Here is a 22,927-nt window from a genome sequence, read left to right as displayed (position 1 = left end):
TGAGGCCATTGTCAGCATGGCATGGAAGTTTTTGGATAGTACCTCTGTTGGAACACAAAGACTTAGAAAATAATGGAAAATGTGTGCTAGGGAGAGCTCATTTGTCCTCCTGAGATTTTAGACTGTACACAGACTACATATAGACTATATGGAGACTATATGGAGACTATATAAAGACCAGATACAGACTATATACTGACTACATAGAGGCTATATACAGACTGTACACAGACTACATAAGGACTATAGGAAGACTATATACAGACTATATAAAGACCAGATACAGACTATATACTGACTACATAGAGGCTATATACAGACTACGCACAGTCCATATATATCAACTACATACAGACTATGTAGAGACTATATACAGACTACGCACAGACCATATAAAGACCAGATACAGACTATATACTGACTACATAGAGGCTATATACAGACTACATATAGACTATATATAGACTATATGGAGACTATATACAGACTACGCACAGACTACATAAAGACTATAGGAAGACTATACACAGACTTTATACAGACTACACACAGACTACATACTGACTACATAAAGACCAGATACAGACTATATACTGACCACATAGAGGCTATATACAGCCTACGCACAGTCCATATATATCAACTCTATACAGACTATGTAGAGACTATACACAGACCACGCACAGACCATATAAAGACTATATATAAACTATATAAAGACGCTATACAGTTTTGGGGGGATCTTCTTTGCCTCCATTTTCTGGCCAGAGAATCTTCTTAACGATAAGCAGGTTCAGAGACGATGTACAGTAATCATGAAACGAGAAAGTCTCACAGGATGTTTGGATTGCATAGCACTGCACACAGAAGTATATACGTTAATTATAGGATTATGCAAATACACATCTTTCCACCTTTGCTATTATTTTTAGAGAGCCACTAAAAATAACACCTGAGCGTATCCGTCCCCCAGTAGAAGCTGTAGCCAATCTGAGAGAGGATGAAAACTGCCATCCAATGACTTGGCAAAGCCATGTTCGCTGCAGCCACTTGGGTACAAATCCAGAGCCGGCAGCCCAGAGCCTGAGTCACTTGGAGGAAGCAGGACAGAGGGGTGGTTAGTGCACAGACTTAAAGAATCCTGAACAGTGCTAGCTGAGAGATGGTCAAAGGTGTCCCCCTAGGCACTTCATGGATGGCACACGTGTCCTTTGGTCTCGGACTCCTAAGGGAGTGGTAAGGCCAAGTTCACCAGCAGCCGGCTGAGTCTTTATTATTGTCATGACTTGGAGGATACCCAGAAACACTCCAACTGTGGCCTCGGGGAGTTATCTGCTGTTACGGCAGATAACCTGGAGCAAGGCAGCTCCAGGCCAGCGTGCAGGCCTTCAGACTGCCCACTGCTGCTCCGTGGCAGCTCCAGCTCCAAGCGTCACATATGACCACAACAAACCATGTGTGCTCAGCCGTGTCTGACTCTTTGAGACCCCATGGACTGTAGCCCACTAGGCTCCTCTAGCAGAATTCTCTAGGCAAGAATACTGGAGTGGCTTTGCCATTTCCTTCTCCAGGGGATCTTGACGGATTCTTTACCACTGAGCCAACTAGGAACCCCACAACAAACCATGAGACCTCTGCAAATTCCAGCCTTACTTTCATCTTTAAACATGACCTGCCCTAGGAAGGTCCCACTGGGAAAGATCCATACTCGGCTCCAACTAGGCCCACAGAGAAAAGCCAAGAAATTGGGCATTTAATGGGCACATCCAAACTCTCCCATTGAGCATCTGGACACTTCAGGCTAAAATTTTCTGGGAAGTTTCTGGAATAGAATACCCAAAGGACTAGTTGCATCACCACTTGAATTTCTAAGTCATTATGAAGTCTCAACCGACTCTGATGTGGCAGCTGCATGTTCCAGCGCTGAGCTTGTAGGGTCCGTCTGGGGAGTACTCAGTGTAGCAGAGAGAAAAGACCCTGGTATGGGGTTTAACCAGCCTCAACTTTATCAGGGAGCCCAGAAACACACTGGTAATTATCTTAACAGAGGATTTCCATGGAGAGCTCTAGGCAACTTGCATGACATTGAGATCTTCATAAATTTGAAGAAATGCACACGTTGTTATCCTTCTAAGTACTAATAAGGTGTCAAGCTTTGGCAAGCTAACTTCACACCCATCTGGGAGAAAGCAGTCTCTCTCTGGAGTTTCAATTCCTGCTTTAGTCAAAACAGGAGTAAGAAAGAATCATGTCTATTGCTTTTAAAAGCCCTGTGCCCTGATCTCTTACTGTGTTATCCCTGGTGTGTGGGGTGAAATTGAGAGAATGGGAGGGGAAAACCCGGGGGGTTATTCTAATAGTACAGACTTTATTACAAAGTGTCTTTGTTGGCTATCACTGGCCAGCTTGGAATCCACAGTTAGCAGTTCAAAACCCCTTGTCTCGGGCTTCCCTGGTGGCTCAGTGGTAAAGAATCTGCCTACTAAGGCAGGAGACTCGGGTTTGAGCCCCGATCCGGGAGGATCCCACATGCAGCAGAGCAACTTAACTCATGCACCATAACTGCTGAGCCTGTGCTCTAGAGAGTAGCCCTTGCTGTTCACAACTAGAGAAAAATCTGAGCAGCAACAAAGACCCAGCAGAGCACCCACAACCTCACAAAAAAAAACAAACCCTTATCTCATAGTGTCTCTTAACCATGTGCATTGAAGTTATGAACAGAGTATCCTGGAACAGCAGTCCCCAAACATTTTGGCACCAGGGACGTTTTGTGGAAGACAATTTTTCCAAGGACTGGGGGGCAGGGGATGGTTCAGGTGGTAATGTGAGTGATGGGGAGCGGTGGGAAGTGGGGGGCAGCAGGGGAAGGTTTTCTTGCTCACCTGCCTCTCACCTCCTGCTGTGAGGCCCGAGGAAGGGGGTTGGCGATCCTGCCCTGGAGGATGTATACAGAACAGAGCAAAAGAAATAAAGTTATTAATGGGGAAAGGAGATGTTTACTTTGGAACTTCAAAATGAACATTTGATTAGTGAGCTGGTAAAGCCAGTGGGTTGGGGCTTCCCAGGTGGCTCAGTGGTGAAGAATCTACCTGCCAATGCAAGAGATGTGGGTTCAATCCCTGGGTTGGGACAATCTCCTGGAGAAGGGAATGGCAACCCACTCCAGTATTCTTGCCTGGGAGAATCCCATAGACAGAGGAACCTGAGGGGCCACAGTTCATGGGGTCGCAAAGAGGAGGATAGAACAACAACAACAAAACCAATGGGCAGGAAAAATAAATAAATATGCATGCCCCAAATGGCCAGCCCATGTGCAAGATTAGCCGGTTTTCAGCACTTCCAAGTAGGCGTGCTTCTTCCTAAGCTACAGAATGAGCTGTCTAGTATTCTTTTGTCAGTTCTTGTTCTGGAGGACCATCCCCTCTGCCCTCCCTATATTTTGTGAAGTCTTCTTAATGCTCTCAAAGTGCAATTGCCACAGTGCTGGGCTGAGTTTTACCTACAGGTGTGAATTAGCCTACTAATTTGAATTGTACTTGAAAAAGGCAATACAGGGATCGTTCATGGGTGAAAGCAAAAAGTGAACAGTGTTAAGGCAGCCACTGCTTCAACCCCAAGTACAGAATTTCGCTTTTCTTTGTTTTCCTTTAGCTTCCTGAGTTCAGTGTGTACGTATGTGTGTAAGAGATAAACGTAGTTTTATCCCTTAACTGAAAAGATGTCCACTTAGGAGGAAGAAAACCACATACTTTTGGTTTTATTAAAATGGTCTTTTAGTCACAAAATTAAAATGTTTTCTTCTTCGCAGGCTTTAAAATACCAGTAAGTTGCTAGACCCTCTTAGGGGTCAGATTCTCATCCAAATATTTCCTTTTATTATTTTTTCCTTTTATAGTTTCACTTATGCTGTGATCATCTTTACCAGGGGCTGAGTTCTGCTGATCTGATGCCCAGCATCTGAAATGATGGGCTCCATATCCTGTCTGCACAGCAGCCCGATGCCAGGGTTGAATTACTATTGAATAAGCAGCAGTGAAATCTTTATCAAAATAATCAGGGGTTCCCAAAACCACAAATAACAACAACCGGACTCAAGTTGTACTAAATCAGCAAAGATCATTGATATAATAAGATTCTGAGTCACTTTTTTTCTGCAGTCTCTCTCTCTTTCTCTTGCAAAGTCTCCTCGGCTATTTTCTTGCACCGCCTGGGGGAGGGCAGGTGGAGGGAAGGAAGGGCATTGCTCAGAAAGTAAAAAAAAAAAAAAAAAAATTGACATCACTGAAGTCACATGATTGGCAAGAACCAATTAAGATGGGCTGTGGAAAGGGGAACAGTTAAATTTGTAATTTGGGTTGTGTGAAAACTTCTTTGGGCCTCATAAACAACCACAGAACCACAAGTTGGGTAGCCTGGCAGTGTCAGAAGTCTGAGCCCAGCATAGTGGTCAGCAGGCAAGACGGATCACTCTGACTGGAAACCACAGGGCTTTGCAGAGTTCTGAACATCATCAACCCACAGCCAAGACGCCGCTTTTTTTTTTTTTTAATCTTTACCAATTTGAATATTTGTCTTTGCAAAGGTACATTTCTTTTTTTTTTCCTTAGGACTCAGGGAGCCCCAGAGGTGTCGAGGGAAAAACAAAAAACAAAAAACAAAAAGGACCTGTAGGGAACCATGGTTGGGGGTGAGGTTAAAACGGTGACCTTTCTTGGTTTCTCGCTCTTAAGGTAAAAGAACTCATTGAATCCCCCGCCTTCAGAAGAGGGTGCCTTTTCAGGAGGAAGCGATGGCTTCAGACAGCATGTTTGAGTCATTTCCTTCATATCCACAGTGCTTCATGAGAGGTGAGTACACTCTGAGATTTTAATATCTACTTTTGCTCGGCTCTGTAGATAATAAAGTGGCTGCCTGTTGTAACTGGGTGCAGAGAGCCCCTGCCGCTCTCCCGTCTGTTTGGGGGGAGGAATTCAAACACCTCCTCGGGTATAAGATTTCAAGGCTATTGGATTACTTATTCATCAGATGGACGCTCTTGAGAAATGTTTTCATAAATACTTAGTTAAGCTGTCGAGGGGTTCCGTTGGTGGGTGAGAACTTTGTCCGGGGCAAGTCAGTTGGGCTGTTCCTGATTAAAATCCTAGAGATCATAAAGCTTGCAGGAAGCTGTCTGGGTTTTCACTGGTTGCCCCCCGGCCCGAGATGGCTGTGGCTGGGTTGTCCCGCGCTGGGCAGGCAGTGTGGCCCACATGCCAGCCTGCCCTAGGCTTTAGCGGACTCCAGCATCACCGGCCAAGAAGGCTGGTGCCAGTGTGGGGCGGAGGCAGAGATCTGCTCACCGCCCAGGCGGGGACACGGCAGTGACAAAGTAGCAAGTCAGTTGTCTCCGAAAGGCGGATAGTAGAGGAGCCGGGCAGACTGGTCTAGGTTGAAAGCCCCAGAATGGGGCCTTGCTGGGTTATTCCTTGCAGCCTCAATGCAAAAGAGGCTGCCGGCATCTTCTGAGAGAGAATGAAAGCGAAGCATACACAAGTCTCTCCCGCCAAGAGCAACGAAGAAGTTGCCTAAGTCAAGCGTCTGAAGTGGCAGCTGAAGTCATTGAGATTGTGTGCTTCCTAACAGAAGCAGCTAGTGCGGGGTACCTGCCTGCATGTTGGCAACGAGCCTCTTGAAACGCACCGAGCTGTGGTTGAGCTCTGAGTGTGTGAGTATGTGTGTGGTGTGCATGGGCGTCTGGGGTTATCTTTGTTGGGAAAAAAGAGGGCCGCGCCTAAACAAACACAAAGAGGAACGCAGAAATGTCACCGAGACATTGCCGTGTGCGTTGGGGCGAGCCCTTTGACCAGCGCCTGCACAGCCTGTGGCTTAATGGCTTGGCAGAGCTGGGATGGAGTGGGATGGATAGGGGGTGGGGATCATTCATTTTCTAGCTACCAACGTTCGCGCGCACCCAAATAGTGTCTGTGACTCATTATTTATTCATCGAGCCAAGTGAGCCGAAGAATGCAGAGGGCTGCCAGCCACTTTGTCACAACAAACGCTATTGTGGATGCCACAGAGCCTCTGTGTTTCCGGGTCCCTGAAATTTAAACACTTGACAAAGATGTGTGTGTGTGTGTCTGTGTGTGTGTGTGTGTTGTAGGGAGAGCAGGATTTCAGGAGAAGGGGAAGAAAGCAAGTCATTAACCGATTCAAAGCTTCAAATTAAAGGGTTTTCAAGTGCTTCTTTACTGGCAGCTGAGGACATTTTAGTGAAGTTGAGTCATGCGCTGGGTATGAGTCACACATCCTCACGGCACTGAGCTCCTGCGGCAGAAACGCCGGCCGCTGGGGGTGAGAAGCTGTGAAGGGCCTTCTCGCTGCATTTCCTCTGGGCCTCTGACAAGCAAAGGAAGCAATATTTGTAGAATAACAGAAAGGGAAAAAAAAATCTTCCTGCCTCAACTCTGCTTTCAATGCTCTCTCCAAACGATGATTGTTTCCTATTCTATCAACTCAGGAAGGCAGATTCAGGAAATTTTTCAACATCCCACTGGGTAATAAATGGGATTTCGGTGTGCAGTGCTGGCCTGCCTTCCTGTCCTTACTGGTGAGACAGCAGAGCTAAGTGAGGGGGGACCTGGTGACCTGCTCAGACACCGGCAAAGACAAGGAGCTCAGCCCCTAAACCAGCCCACAGTCCCTGTGTCCCCAGGACGGAAACCGACTGGACCTGCCCCCAGGTTTAGGAACTGGTGGCAGCCTAGCTGTCAAGAGGAACTGTGTGCAGGGGACCCTAGCACCCCAACCAAGACTCAGAAGGGCTCATGGGAAAAGGTCTTTTCATTCCTTCCGGTCATTAAAAGGAACTCAGGGATGATTACAATCACTCACTCAGGAATATAATACGAGACTGAATTTCAGAGAATCAAAGTGAAATCTGGGCCATTTTTCACGGCTCAGTTTATCAAGGTGATTCGTCAGGCTGAGGGTTTGCATCATCTGGGTTCGCGGTCCACACCACTCATTTGAGTCTGGAGAGGTAGCAAAACAAACACTGCATTTGGTACGATGTGGGCCCTGCCTTAGAGCGCGACGCTAGAAGAATTGCCCTACTCTCTATTAAAGTCCGTATTCTCCTCGCAGCTGGTACCCTGTTCCCCGAGCCTGGCCATGAGCAGTGCCCCGCACTGTGGTCATTTCTTGTCGCCTGTAATTTATAGCGTGTGTGCCCTCCCCAACTGCAGCTCCAAGCGAGCGGGGAAAATATCTTGTTTTCTTCCTGGGATGGCCCTTTATCAGTGCGTGCAATTCTCACAGGAGGAAACCCATAACTCATTTTTCGAGCAAGATACCCATGTGGAAATGGAGGCGAAAGAGAGGTGTGGGACCAAGCCAACCATTGTTCCCTTCTGGGTGACAGGCAAGCGAGAGTCTGAGAGCCTGGCATGCAAAACAAATGTGGTCTACCACAGAGAAGGCTGCTGCTGTGCCTTCTCACTGAATGTGCTCAGGCAAGAAGATGAGGCATGACTGCAATTCCCTGGCAGGATCCCCCGTGGTTCATGGCACGCTGTCCCTGCAGGACCCAAACTCGGGTCCCCTGATGGGGTACCGCGTGCGGGCCCGCAGAGTGGGGAAGGAATGCGGAGGAAGAACATCAGTACGTATGTGTTTTTGTAAAATGCCTCAGGTAGCCGTGTTCTTAGAAGTGGCTTAGTGGTCTATGCAAAGCCTGAATGCTAATATGCCTCCGAGTTCCTAGAACCACAGGTAAAAATCTCGGCGGGGCTGACGCACCGCTGTCTTCTCGAGGTTATCTCTCAAAGGGAATTGCAGGAGCGGAGGCTGAACGTGTGAAGCATGCCTCTCCATGGGCCTCAGTTTGCCACTTCTTTGCAGAGAAATATTTATGAAGACATCTCTGGCTCTGCTGGAGGTTTAAGATCACATAAAGCTGTTGATTCAACTGGGTATCAGACACCGTGTGAATTCCGTGTCCGTTTGCCAAGGCTGCCATAACAAACAAGCATAGACTGAGTAGCTTAAACAACAGAAATGGATTGTCTCGTGATTCTGGAGGCCAGAATCTCATGGAGAATCCTGGTGTAGCTTTGGTCTTGGGAAGGCTTCAAGGCCTCGGGAAGTTGGTTTCCTCTGAGGCCTCTTTCTTTGTCTTGTAGACGGCTGTCTTCTCCCTGTGGCCTCACGTAGTCTTCCTTCATAATGATCTATGTCATAATTTCATCTTACAAGGATACTAGTCGTATTGCATTAGATCCCACCATGAGGACCTCATTTACTCTTAATGATCTCTGCAAAACTTCACTCTCCAAATACAGTCACCTTCTGAAGCACTGGGAGTTAGTACTTCCAAGTATGAACTTGGGGAGAACACGCTTCAGTCCCTGACAGTGTGTCTTAGCCAGTCTGACTCCCCCAGACCCACAGGGAACCTGTACTTTTCCTAAGTACCCTCCTGGATGTGGAGGAATCAGATCCCAGCTCCCTCTATGTGAGATGCAACTCTTGCGTTCTGAAACTGCCCACACATTTTGAAACTGAGAAAAAAAAAAAGGTGTTAAAATCTATCTAAACTCACAATCAGACCCTTTGCTATTTAGTTCCTTTGCATGCTAAGAGACCTGTGAAAATGACAAGGCAATTTTGAAGTGTTAAAGCTTTAAAAGAGCAAAGAGCAGTCCCCCAAGAGATGCCACCTCCTTGGCTCTGCCTCCTCCACAGGGATCGTCCCTGTAATTCCAGACCTTCCCAAGGCACACCCCACCCCTGGGGGTGGGAGACAGGCCACAGGAGGCCCCACACCTGCTCAGACTCCAAGGTCTGGCCCGGTGAGCTGCCAGGAGCAGAAGCAACTTTAGAAGGAACAGCTGAGCCAGGGGCTAACCGGCAAGCAAGCAGCCTGGGAGAGCTTTTGGACACCAAGAGGTTTCTCTCTTCTCTTGAAACAGGTCTGAATTGTGGACTTTGAAAAGATCTGCCCTTTTCCTGAGAAAGCGAGTGATGTTGGGCCATGGCACACACAGAATCTAAGAGAGACAGGCTTGGGGATGTTGGTCTAAAGCACAGAGCCCAAGAGCTTGTAAGCCAGGACGAAAAAAGAGAAGGGGCCAGGGCTGAAGAAGGACCAGGCAGACTTAGTACGGTGATGCCCTTTTCCTTTCTTTTCAGTTTTTCCAGCTTTTTGCCAAAATAGCATGAGACAGCTTTTTTCTTGATCTTTGGTTTCCTCATCTCTAAAGTGAGGATGGTATCAGATTAGCCAAAAAGTTCATTTGGGTTTTTCCGTATGGTAAAACCCGAATGAACTCTCTGGCCAACCCGATAGTAGGGCCTGTTGTTAAAGTGGCTGCAAGGACTAAATTAAACAACCCAAGTACAGTGCTTGGTAAAGTCATGAAAACCAGGCAGTTAATGTCGGCCACGGCAACTGCGGTTCAGCTTTCCAGATGATGCTTAGTCAAGGCCGTCTACTCTCGAAAGGAGAGGTCACGGGGGACCCCGGGAGAGGCCTCCCGAAGACAGAGACTCAGGGTGGGGAGGAGACGGTGTGGAGGGTCAGAACCAGGACGAGAGGGAAGGGGGTCTGTCGTGGGGGTCCAGCCTAGGCCGAGGTGGGGTAGCAGGAGCCCAGTGGGGTGTGGAATTTGGTGAGTAAATTAGCCATCCCTTCAACACCATGTCTCTCTTGCTCTATGAGAAAGAGGACAGAGAAAGGCTGAGGGCACTTTGTGTCACTTGGTGGGCTTAGCTTTTCAACGTCGTAGCTAGTTGGGACATGTTGAGACAGGAATCCCGATGGAAGTTTCTCCTCTTTGAGATCCTGGTATCACTTTATTTTCCTGAAGTCCCTTCTTAATGGAACAGCCACCTCCTTGCCTGGTGACCCTCCATAGGTCCCCCCGGGTCCATGCTTCTGGGGATATTTCTGTGTATTTGTCAAAGTCCTGGAGAATCCAGTGGATAGAGGAGCCTGGCAGGCTATATATGGGGTCGCAAGAGTCAGACATGGCTTAGTGACTTCACCACCACCACCACCAGTGAAGGCACCTTGGTTGTTTGGCAGGTTGGGGGTGGGAGTGAAGGCCGCACAGGAAACTCAAGTGAATTTTCTGTTTCTCAGGTAACTTCCTAGTGACCTAGATGAGTCATCAGATGTCTCCGTGTCTCGTCTGAGTTCTGCAAAAGGGACTAATAATGTTCTAGATGAGCTTGCCTCCGAATGGCCGAGTTCCTGTTCAAAATCTTTGAACATGTCAGAGAGAGGTACCATAAAATGCATCACAGTGTCTCAGTGTAACAACATGAAGCATTTTTTTAAAAAAAATTATTTTATTTCCTAGTGGAAAACAGTGATCCTACCATTTCAGATATGGCAAGCATTTTTCCCAAATTCTCTTAAAAATTTTCTTTTCCAACTCCCATTCTTAAGAGAGCTCCCCGGAAGCTACTCTGGTACCTGAAAAGTGTTCCTCTCTCAGTCCTGTCTGACTCTTTGCAACCCCATGGACTGTAGCCTGCCAGACTCTGTCCGTTGAATTCTCCAGGCAAGAATACTGCAGTGGGTTGCCATTTCCTTTACCTAGTCCTTAAAGTTCGCAAAATAATCTTTTTCCAAAAATTTTGTTCTTTGAGCTCCCCTGCTCCTTCTCCTCAAGGCCACCAATCCCGTCCTTCAGCCTCTTTGCTGAGAAAAAAAGCCTCAAGTAATGTGTTGTACTTGGCCTACTTATGCCTGCCCCAAAATATCTATATGATGCCCCAGGGTGGTAGAAAGGGAGGGAGCATCTCCTTCAAGAGCTTTGCAGACCACGCACATAATCAGAGAGGGCTTTCAGAGAACTATGGGTGGTTCCTGGACATGAGTTCAGTTCAGTTTAGTCCCTCAGTCATGTCCAACTCTTTGCAACCCCATGGACTGCAGCACGCCAGGCTTCCTTGTCCATCACCAACTTCCAGAGTTTACTCAAACTCATGTCCATCAAGTCAGCGATGCCATCCAACCATTTCATCCTCTGTCATCCCCTTCTCCTCCACCTTCAATCTTCCCCAGCATTGGGGTCTTTTCCAATGGGTCAGTTCTTCACATCAGGAGTTTCAGCTTCAGTATCAGTCCTTCCAGTGAATATTCAGGACTGATTTCCTTTAGGATAGACTGGTTGGACCTCCTTGCAGTCCAAGGGACTCTCAAGAGTCTTCTCCAACACCACAGTTCAAAAGCATCAATTCTTCAGCACTCAACTTTCTTTATAGTCCAACTCTCACATCAATACATGACCACTGGAAAAACCATAGCTTTGACTAGATGAACCTTTGTTGGCAAAGTAATGTCTCTGTTTTGTAGTATACTGTCTAGGTTGGTCATAGCTTTTCTTTCAAGGAGCAAGTGTCTTTTAATTTCATGGCTGCAATCACCGTCTGCAGTGATTTTGAAACCCAGAAAAATAAAATCTCTTACTCTTTCCATTGTTAGCCCATCTATTTGCCATGAAGTGATGGGACCAGATGCCATGATCTTAGTTTTCTGAATGTTGAGCTTTAAGCCAACTTTTTCACTCTCCTCTTTCACTTTCATCAAGAGGCTCTTTAGTTCTTATTCACTTTCTGCCATAAAGGGTGGTGTCATCTGCATCTGAGGTTATTGATATTTCTCCCAGCAATCTTGATTCCAGCTTGAACTTCATCCAGCCCGGCATTTCGCAAGATGTACTCTGCATATAAGTTAAATAAGCAAGGTGACAATATACAGCCTTGACATACTCCTTTCCTGATTTGGAACCAGGACACGAAACAGAGTCTGAAGCCTCATGTAAGCTTTCACCTGCTGGACAAGTAAGCTGGATGCTCCCCTGGATCACACAACCTTCTCTTTTCATCGAAGGGACATCCGTTCATCCTCTCTTAGCTCCTTGAATCTCTTCCTTCCTCCTCCCCTTTACTGTCCTGATAACACTGAATGATGCCAGAGAAAGAAAAGAACAATTCAGGTAGAGTTTTATGCATCCCAAAGACGACTGAAATGATTCATTTTCTTACAGTGACATAAAGAGCTTGAAACTCTTGCTAGGGTTTACCGGTAAGAAGTATGTTAAGCTGTACATTAAGGGGAACTTGACTACAGTGGTTCAAGCAGCCAGGCCTTGGTCCAGCACAGGCGAATGTGGTTCAGGAGTAATTGTTCCACTTCTGGTACAGCAGGATGCTCTTGTGTTCTGGTTCCACCATGAGATGCCTGCACCTCAGATCTGTCCAGGCAGGAAGGAGATGGGGCCTCAAACCCTTCTTCTTGGAGCTCTGTCTTTTTACTCAAGAAAGGAAGCCCCTCTCTGCCAGCTCCCTCTTATGTATCTCATAGGCCAGAACCATGTCACAGGGTCTCTGGCTGCAAGGTGCCCAGGGCAGCAGACGTGGCACTTATCAGCTCACAGAGCAGAGGAAAGCAGAGGGGAAGGTGGGTGGGAATGATGTCAGGGAGCCCAGGGCAACATCTGCCAGGCCACATTGTTCCCTGGCAGGTACCCTGGCATTCCTGGTGATATCTCTTCTCCTATGTCCTCCATGTGGGCTGTGCTTTGAAAATACACACAGAGGCGGAGTGAACTGGGAGACTGGGATTGAAATACACACACTATTGATACATGTCTGCTTTCTCAGTCATCTCTGATTCTGGGACCCCATAGACTGTAGCCCACCAGGCTCCTCTGTCCATGGGATTCTCCAGGCAAGACTACTGGAGTGGGTTGCCATTTCCTCCTCCAGGGGATCTTCCTGACCCAGGGAACGAACCCATATCTCCTGAGTTTCCTGCACTGGCAGGCAGATTCTTTACCACTGAGCCACCTATGTAGCCCAGATACTATGTCTGAAATAGATACCTAATGAGAACCTGCTATAATAGCTTAGGGAACTCCAGTCGGTGCTCTGTGGTGACCTAAATGGGAAGGAAATCCGTAAAAGAGGGGATAGGTGTACACATATAGCTGATTCACTTTGCTGTACAGTAGAAATCACCAACATTGTAAAGAAACTACTCCAATAAAACTTTTTTAAAAAGAAGAAGAAAATACACTCAGAGAAGCTCTGAGTTATTCCTTCAGTCCTTGGAAGTTGCCAGTGGATCCTGGGGGTGGGGAGGATGGTATTTTTTCTTTTTTTGCTTTATGAAAGAAAATGAAAGCACCTTTAAGTAAAGGTCTTGAATTTTTTTTACTAAAGTATAATCGACTTACAATGTGTTGATTCCAGGTATCCAACAAAGTGATTCAGTTATATACATATATATATATATATATATATATACATCAGATATATAGAGAATATATATATATACATCCTTTTCAGACTTTTTCCATCATAGGTTGTTATAAGGTATTGAATACAGTTCCCAGTGCTATACAGCAGACACTCATTGTTTATCTGTTTCATATATAGTGGTGTCAGTCTGTTAATCCAAGCTCCTAATTTATCCCTCTCCACTTTTTGTATTTTTTATTGGAATATAATTTCTTTACAATGTTGTGTTCATTTCTGCTATACAACAAAGTGAATCAGCTATATGTATACATGTATCCCTACCCCTCTCTCTTGAGGCTCTCTCCCACCATCCCATCCCACTCCTCTAGGTCACCATAGAGCACAGAGCTGAGCTCCCTGGGGTATAGAGCAGCTTCCCACTAGCTAGCTGTTTTATACATGATTGTGTACCTATGTAGTGCTGCTCTTCCAATTCGTCCCACATTCTCCTTCCCCTCCATGTCCACAAGGCTATTTGCTACATCTGCATTTAGAGCCTGTCATACAGAGTGACGTAAGTCAGAGAGAAAAACAAATATTGTGTATTAATGCATATACATGGAATCTAGAAAAATGGTACTGATGAATGCTCTTTCATTTTTTGATTTACTGAAAGCAAAATAGGCAAGAGATGGGATGAGTGGGACAGGGGGCCTGTCAAAAGGGAGTCAGGGTCACACCTACCTTCAGGGTCGAAACCCAGAAGCACACTTGACTCTCACAGTGTTACAAAAACAACCAGCTTTGTATAGACAGGAGTGTTGCTTATATAAAAGCCACCACACCTGGCCCCTGGGTTGATGTTTCTACTAGTAACTGGAAATAGTTTCCTTTTTTCTCTTCCTCGCTCTTTTGAATTCTCAAAACCCCACGACCTAACCCTCTACACCTTTATTTTTTTTTTTAAGAGAATTCTTTTCTGCAGAATTTCTGGAGGGAAATTGTCTTTTAAGTCACCCTCCTTAAATTTACCCAAGGGTGTTTTATCTCTGACTGAAAGACAACAACCAGATAATACCCCTCTATCTGAGAGATAGAACACTATTCATACCTCGAATTTCCGCAAGTTACAGATTATTTTTGCTTCGTAATTACTGGCCTGTCTACTTCCTGAGTCTGGATGCAAATCTACTTCCCTGAAAGTCAATGCCTTAAAAAAAAAAAAAAAAGCCTTTATTCAGTTTTTCCCTGAAATAAGAAATAGTGTAAATCTTTCATCCTGCTTTGCTGCAAGATGAGTGAACATGGAGAATCGTTGATTTTGTGGAAGACACTGCCCTCCCTGCCCTTGGCCCTTCTGTGTCTACTCTCAGATGGACGGCTCTTTAAAGAGTGGGCTCTCCCAGACAGTTCGGGGGCCCCAAGGTAAAAGGTCACCCAAAATAGAAATCACAGTTGGCTAGTTGGGCTTATTCAATGGCTCTGCTGCTTTCAAGACTGATGCTTCTTTGTGTAAATTTGCCACCTGTGCTAAACTGATTCAAAGCTAAGGACTCAACTTGTTAAGTCTTGAAGCCATGTCTATTGGAAGAAATATGTCACTGACATTTTGCAAAACTTCTGCCCACCTTCCTTGCCAACCATCTGATTTTTACTCCTGGTCTTTTGGATGTCCTCTGTGAAGACTAGGGCTCCTAAAAATAAACCCTTTCTGATAGAGAACAAAATTATAAGATATGAGCCATAAATCAAATATAGCATTGGACCTCAAAGCAAGCCTCTGTTTCCTCTTCTCTTTGAGAGCCATATTGGTCCTGAACAGCACGTAGGTTTTTCTGAAAATGTATAAGAATTCAGATTTTTTTTATTAGTAGGATGTCTTAAAGAAAGACCTAGAAAATATTCCAGTGGTCAATTTGCCAGATAGAGATATATTAAAAAGAGCAAACAAAAGTCCGAACCCTGGGATTAACAGATACACACTAGTGTATATAACATAGACAGACGATAAGGACGTACTGTACAGCACAGGAAACCACCTTCACTGTCTTGTAATAAGCTGTGATGAGGGTCTGAAAGACCTATGATGGGAAGGAGTCTATGTATACACACACACACACACACACACACATATAGCTGAATCACTTTGCAGTACACTTGAAACTACACAACATTGTAAAACAACTATACTTCAGTAAAAATAAAGTTAGAACCCTGAGTACATGGCTCACTGTTCGGTGGTCACAGGCTGTTGTGAGTGGAGTGTTTTCAAGGAAGCTAAGCACGGTGTCAGAAAATCTTTCATTGCTCAGTGAAGGAACAATCTCCATCTTCTACACACACACACACACGAAGAGATCACATATAACCTTTGATGTTAATTTTTATTACACTTCAAAACGTGCAAAAGAGAATAGACAAAAATACATTAGTTTGGGCGCCATTTTTCCAGGAGCAGTTTCAACGCCAACCACGGTTTGCTGTTTTATTACACAGCTTCTGTTTGCACTTTGAACTACGTGCTTGAGGCCGCTTACTCCACACCATCTGCAAGCTGCATCTGTGCAGCCCCATCCACCTCGCTAACAGTCACAGCTGAACTTGACATTAACCCACTTTGAAAGTATGCAATCTGTAAACTCTGAAACTGCATATAGATGTATACACACACGCACACGGGCTTGTGCACACACACACACACACAGCCCATGCAAAAGTCTGGAGGAATTAGGAGGAAGGGGAAAATTAGCCATATCTTTTATGAGTTTGCTGTCATGTCTTTGCCTTTTGCAGCCTGGGGTTAGTAACACAGAGGGACTGAGTGATGACGAAGTGATCTAGGCACTGGTGGGAATGAACGGAAACTCCCACTGCTGTTTTATTATTATTGACTGACTCCACCGTTCAGAAAAATCAGGATGGCTATGACTCCCGAAGTCCAAGAGGAAAGGAACAGTTACCAAACAATTTTAAACAAATATTAGGGCTGCTAAAGGGGTGGAGTTGTATAAAGAAGTACAAACACCAACAATGGAAATTCTGTTCAACTGCCAATCATCCTGCATCATTCAGTTCAGTTCAGTCGCTCAGTCGTGTCTGACTCTTCACGACCCCATGAATCGAGACAGGCACGCCAGGCCTCCCTGTCCATCACCAACTCCCGCAGTTCACCCAAACTCATGTCCATTGAGTCGGTGATGCCATCCAGCCATCTCATCCTCTGTCATCCCCTTCTCCTCCTGCCCACAATCCCTCCCAGCATCAGAGTCTTTTCCAATGAGTCAACTCTTCAAATGAGGTGGCCAAAGTACTGGAGATCAGTCCTTCCAAAGAACACCCAGGGCTGATCTCCTTCAGAATGGACTGGGTGGATCTCCTTGCAGTCCAAGGGACTCGCAAGAGTCTTCTCCAATACCACAGTTCAAAAGCATCAATTCTTTGGTGCTCAGCTTTCTTCACACTCCAACTCTCACATCCATACATGACCACTGGAAAAACCATAGCCTTGCCTGCATCGTTACTTCATTAAAAAAAAAACAAAAAAACTACACTTCCAACATGCTTCCCACTAGATTGTGTTCAAAACAAAGAAGTAATTGTATCCTAGAGGTGGATGAATCTGTTTAAAAACAAATGAACTATGAGACATATAAACAATGAGATATTATCACATGTGATACATACTAAGGTGTGTGTGTGTGTTTTCTATATATAGTTCTATCTAGTTTCAACTGGCATCTGAAATTATATAACTGTTATATATAAAACTACATAACTATAAAAATATTTTAAAAACCATATTTTTTGGCTGGAATCATGTTAGACACCTCTGTGCTTTACGGCACCGGAGACGTTCCCTTGTCGGAGGTCCTACCGTGGGTTCAGTGCCTGAGTCAGAACTGGAAATTGGCTTGGCTCTGCTCCTGACCCTAGAGTTTTGCAGACACTGGACTTTAGGGGCTGATTCCACTCTGGGGCCTAAATACTCAGCAGACTCTTCTCCTCATCACCCTTCATTCCATCACCTCGGTCAGACGCCACAGCTCTTGTCAGGCTAAACCCCTTGCTCTGTGTGGAAACATCAAGTAGACAATTTCTGTGGAGCCCACAGGCCCGAAGACCCACCACAGGTGCGTACAGGAGGTGGAGCCACCCCACCAGTGCAGCCTGGATGCTCTCTCCTGCCCAGGGGTTCTAGGTCTCATCTCTTACCCAGAAACCCAGCAACACCCAAGCCAAGCATCCAACTGTACCCAACCGCCCCCACCCCCGAGGCAACTTTATAGTCAAGCAGGTTGGTTCTGATGAGCATCTCTTGTGAAATCTGGACGACCAACAGAAGGGCAAGTGCCTGTGTCCACACAGAGGGACAGAAGGTGTAGGCGGTGTCCCGCTGAGGCTGCCAGCCTCCCGTTCTCCAAGGGCCCCCGGGAAGTGGCGGATGCTCTCTTCTGACCAAATTGGAACCCAGCTATGAGTCCCATCGAGGACATATGTTCTCGTGGCCCTCTGCATTCAAAGCTCTTACTCTCAAAGGTGGCCTCCCTCAGGAGAAACATCAGTCTGTCTCTCTGTCTCTCTGTCTCCCTCTGTCTCCCTCTCTCTCTGTCTCTCTCCCTCTGTGTCTCCCTCTCTCTCTGTCTCCCTCTGTCTCCCTCTCTCTCTGTCTCTCTCCCTCTCTCTCTCTCTCTCTGTCTCTCTCCCTCTGTCTCTCTCCCTCTGTCTCTGTCTCCCTCTCTCTCTGTCTCTGTCTCTCTTCCTCTCTCTCTGTCTCTCTCTGTCTCCATCTCCCTCTCTCTATGTCTCTGTCTCTCTCCCTCTCTCTTTGTCTCTGTCTCTCTGTCTGCCTCTGTCTCTCACTCTCACTGTCTCTTTCTCTGTCTCTATCCCTCTCTGTCTCTGTCTCTCTGTCTCCCTCTGTCTCCCTCTCTCTCTGTCTCTGTCTCTCTGTCTCCCTCTCTCTCTGTATGTCTCTGTCTCTCTCCCTCTCTCTTTGTCTCTGTCTCTCTGCCTCTGTCTCTCACTCTCACTCTCTTTTTCTGTCTCTATCTCTGTCTGTCTCTTGTGCACACACACACACGCACACACACACACATACACACACAGAGGCAGGTATTCAAGTCCCATGCTTTCAGGATTCTAGTGGCTCCTCTTCGTCTGAAGCACTCAGTTCAGCAAAGCTGCTTCTGAGTGGACCAATAACCACTGAACAGCAAGGCAGTCACTTCCAAACACTTTTGATCACATCAAATAGAAGTAAAGCTTATTTTAGCATGCCCCCTAAACCTATGCATATTTATTTATTTAGAAACTACATGCCTGTGCTACTGTACTCATACTACTGTACTGTATAATTATAGTATGCGCAGTGTACAACACACCCCCAAAATAGAAATTAAAATAAGATGAAAACTCAAAAGGCAAATTATGATGGTTTTCCTTCCCCTCCCTTGCTCCTGCATGAATACCTCAGTTTAAATCAGGAGGTCCCCAGGTAATATATATTTCATGACCACTGAGACTCATTTTATATCAGCATCCTTGAGTCCATCAGCTGGAAGTTCCAATAGGTGTGTTTGGCTTGGTTTGGGTTTTTTTTTTTTGGTTTGGTTTTTTATTGACATACAGTTGGTTTGCAATGCTAATTTCTGATGTATAGCAAAGTGATTCAGTTATACACACACACACACACACACACACACACACATATTCTTTTTGTCTTCTTTTCCATTATGTTTCATCATAGGATAATCAATATATATAGGTCCCTGTTCTCTACATTTGGACTTTGTTGTTCATCCCTTCCACAGATAATAGCTTATATCTGTTAACCCCAATCTCCCGCTCCATCCCTCCCCCAACCTCCCAGTGGTGTTGAAGTATCAACTCTACTCCAGAAGGAACTGTGTATTCTTGAGCCCCAGGCTCTTGTCTATGAAATGTCTTTGGTGTAGAAACCACAAGGTGGACAGACCTGACCAGCCAGTAGATCAGGGAGCAGGGAGCCCAGAGCTTGGGGCCAGGAGATTGGTTTCTATCCCCTATGTGAACTTGACCTGCTACCCCAACTTTGCAGAGCCTGGGTTTCTCATCTGTAAGTGGGTGCAATGATCCAGATGATTGTCTAAAGGATAGGAGATAATATATAAAAAGTAATGGACACAGAGAAGTCAATAAGGAAAGGTAACCATAGGAAATGCCACTGAAGGTATCTATAATGGAGGCAGGGAAGGAGCCTCTGCTGAGCCCAGAATATGGCCTGGCAGCTGTGCCAGGAAGAGCACCACATTGCAGAATGGAGAATTGGGTCTCTTCCTCTCTCCATGCAGCCGTGCAGAAGTGGTCTTAGTGCTCCATGGCAGAGGGCTGAGCTTACAGATATTAATGCTGACCACGTGCGTGCTAAGTCGCTTCAGTCATGTCTGACTCTTTGCAACCCTATAGACTGTAGCCCACCCGGCTCCTTTGTCTGTGGGATTTCCCCCACAAGAATACCGGAGTGGGTGAAACCATGACTAAGCCTCTCTTCCCAACCAGATAGTTGTCAGTTTACCGGCCTGGCCATTCGTCTGGAATAAGACTAGTTTGATTCAATGAGGCACTTCCTGAAAAAACCTTTAGGAGGCGCTCTTTCTGAGAATCATGAAAAGCTGACCCTGAACTGGGAAGACTTGGAGAGATAGCATCTTTTTTAAATGCTGGGTGTAAGGTGACTCTCTTGCCCCATCCTAGTCCACGTCCTGGGACCCAAGTATGGAAGAACCCACCAAACGACACTCCCACCCCCCGCAATCAGGAACCTCAGAACCCAGTCCATCCTTCAGGAAGCCAGGGAGCCTCTGGGAGCCCGCCTGTCAAAACCCTCACCCTGGCCAGGGTTTTCAGTGATGCTCCCAGTAATTATTCACACCCAGCTATTCCCATGGTTGGGATAAAAACTCCACCCAGAAGCAGGTGATTAGCAAAAATGGCCTCACACCATCCTGACGACAGACCTCCCCCAACCCCCCAACAACCCTCGTTACAAAGCCAGAGACCCACTCCCTAATGGGTCTTTGGGAATCATCTCTCTGTCCTTCTGCAAATATCTGCCATTTCAAAAGCCCACATCTCCAGCCCTCTGACATCATTACAAATCCTTCTCTCAAGCAGGTGGGTTTGAGGTTTTCTTTTTTTTTTTTTCTCTCTGACCTTATTCGTACAAAAGGCACGTCTCATCTGATTATTCTCCAGCGAGTTACCACAGGGTCGCACGAAGTTCCTTCCCTTTCTCCTAGGGCTCCACGTGGCAAAGGACACAATAATTAATTACATGCCCCCCGCCCCCCGCCCCGAACTCTTCACACAAGCCAGCTCCCAGCCAGCCAGCGAGAGTCGTCTGCTTGCCTAGAAGCAGGGAGCCTGGCCAGCTTCTAATTGTTGTTATGCAAACATCGTAATGGGAACAAATTAAAAGGCACTCAGGCTAATTATTCTTCACAATAAAAAAATAATAATAAACTAATAAAGCTCCTTTGGAAAGGTGACTCTGTGTTACACTCGATTTCCTTATACAGAGTAGGAAGGGAAATAAAAATTTCATGGTGTGAACAGAAAGGTTATCACTGAGGAATTCTTGTGACTCAGAAAATGCCCTGCCATGCTTAGAGCCAGCTGCCTACACCCCAGGGCCTGGCCTGACCCCCAGCTCCACTTCCCTTCCTCCTTCTTCTTCCATCTTCCCTCCGTGAGTTCCACTTGACCTTTTTTGAGGGTGAGTTCTTTCTGGGGAGTCCTGGCCTCAGGTCCAAGCTGACACCCTCTCCCCACAGTGGTCTCCCTCTGAGGCCGAGTGCCCCCCTGCCCCTGCACCACCGCCGTTTCATGTGACAGATTTTACCCCCCTCCCACATCAGTTTCCAGATGGCTCAGCTGGTAAAGAATCTGCCTGCCCAATCCAGGAGACATGGGTTTGATCCCTGGGTCGGGAAGATTCCTTGGAGGAGGAAATGGCAACCCACTCCAGTAGTCTTGCTGGGAAAACCCCATGGACAGAGGAGCCTGGTGGGCTATAGTCCATGGGGTCGCAAAGAATTGGACACGACTGTGCGACTGAGCGTGCAAGCACACACGCACGTCTGGTTAGAACCCAAAAGGTCATTGACGCAGAAGCAGTCATTTCAACACAGCCTCTTCCCTCTAAGTCAGCTTTTCTATAAGAACCTCACAACCTGAAGGAGTGAAGAACTGAGGGACCTTGACCCCATAGCTTCACTTTAGCCTGGACCACCCCTGTGGCCTGGGCCTGAGGACAGGTTCTGGAAAAGTCCGCCATGGGGGAGTGAAGAGAGGGAGTCCTCCATCTCCTCGGGGAATCTGTCCCACTCTCCCACCTCCCTACCTCCCCAGGCCCCCAGCCCCAACTCCCCACGGCCCCCAGGCTCAGTTACATCCTGCTTCCGTCACACTCCTGTTGGGAAAGCTTCCGGTCTTCACATGGGATAATTAAGTGACACTGTTGCTTATAAATGATGACAAGCACAGCTAACATTCGCCAATAGTTTATAATGTGTCAGGCACGATTCCTCCTTCATCTCTTTTAATCAAAAAACTTGTATGTAAGTACAACTCTTTTTTTTTGAAAGTGACTGTTGTGGGTTTTTTAATTAATTGGTGTTGGAATCCAGAAAAATAATATAGAAGATCTTATTTGCAAAACAGAAATAGAGACACAGATGTAGAGATAAGCACAGCTCTTAATCCCCAGTTGATTAAGATTTTGAAAGGAGGATGTAGCAGAGATGGGTGAAGAAAGCCGCCCCACACAGCTAGTAGGAGGCCGAGCTGGGCGGGGAGCACAGACCCTGTGCCTTACTCACTCACTCCCACCTTTCAACGTGGGGCAGAGCCTGTGTGTAAAGCCAGCTCTGTTTCCTGCTGTGCTGCCTTGGGCGGACGGCCTCACCTCTGTGGGCCCCCATTTGCTTCATCTGCACAGACTAACGGTGAAGACGCTCACCTCGTAGACAGTCATGAGACCTGTGTTAGGAATGGCACAGGATACCTCGAGTTGATCTTACCGCTTGTAAAGCGCTTTTTCTTTCTATCTAATTTGCCCTTGTGCATTAGACACCATTCAGTTTGATGTTCCCCTTTCCCTTTTTACACAGCAAGGCCCTCCAAAGTCCCTAAAGTGAACCCTGATCCCATCATTCATGTCACCGTGTGTGGGTATCTGATGCCTCCTGGCTGCTGGCCGCGAAGGACTGATGTGTGGGGTGAGGTGTGCAGTGCAGTGACAGAGGAGCCTGGGGCTGACGCGGGGTCTCTCCTGGGGCAGTGTGCGCCCTTGCACCCTGGTCAACCCCTCCCTGGAAAACTAAGAGCAGCTGCCTGCGATCTCTCAGTCCTGGTATTCTTTTTTTTTTTTTTTTTTGAGGTCTTTGTTTATATATATATATTTATATATCCAGTCTTTGTCACCATAGAGCATTGAGTTGAGTTCCCTATGCTACACATTAGCTTCTCATTAGTTATCTATTTTATATATAATATCTATAGTGTATGTATGTCAATCCCATTTCCCAATTCATCCCACCTAGCCCCCTTCCTCCCTTGGTGTCCATATGGTTGTTCCCTATATCTGTCTCTATTTCTGCTTTGCCAATAGGTTCATCTCTACAATTTTTCTAGATTCCACATATACACATTAATA

At 46.3% G+C, this 22,927-nt stretch overlaps 1 protein-coding gene across 5 annotated transcripts in view; it reads left to right on the top strand.

The window, feature by feature from the left end:
• The first annotated feature begins 4,335 nt into the window (after nucleotides 1–4,335).
• Nucleotides 4,336–22,927, top strand: part of RUNX1 (RUNX family transcription factor 1) — a 273,689-nt gene continuing 255,097 nt past the window's right edge. For 4 of the 5 annotated variants that reach the window (XM_024989859.2, XM_005202080.5, XM_059884951.1 and 1 more), the window contains exons 1-2: nucleotides 4,381–4,582; nucleotides 4,731–4,847. In XM_024989859.2, coding sequence (XP_024845627.1) covers nucleotides 4,790–4,847 — 58 coding nt within the window. In that variant the 5' untranslated portion in view covers nucleotides 4,381–4,582; nucleotides 4,731–4,789. Of the gene's footprint in view, nucleotides 4,583–4,730; nucleotides 4,848–22,927 lie in introns of all 5 variants that reach the window. The other variant, NM_001256578.1, reaches the window with a different exon arrangement.

This window comes from Bos taurus, chromosome 1 (assembly GCF_002263795.3).
Source record: "Bos taurus isolate L1 Dominette 01449 registration number 42190680 breed Hereford chromosome 1, ARS-UCD2.0, whole genome shotgun sequence".
Lineage (NCBI taxonomy): Eukaryota > Metazoa > Chordata > Mammalia > Artiodactyla > Bovidae > Bos > Bos taurus.
The sequence above is the reverse complement of the archived record's forward strand: the minus strand, read 5'-3'. Positions and strand labels throughout refer to the sequence as shown.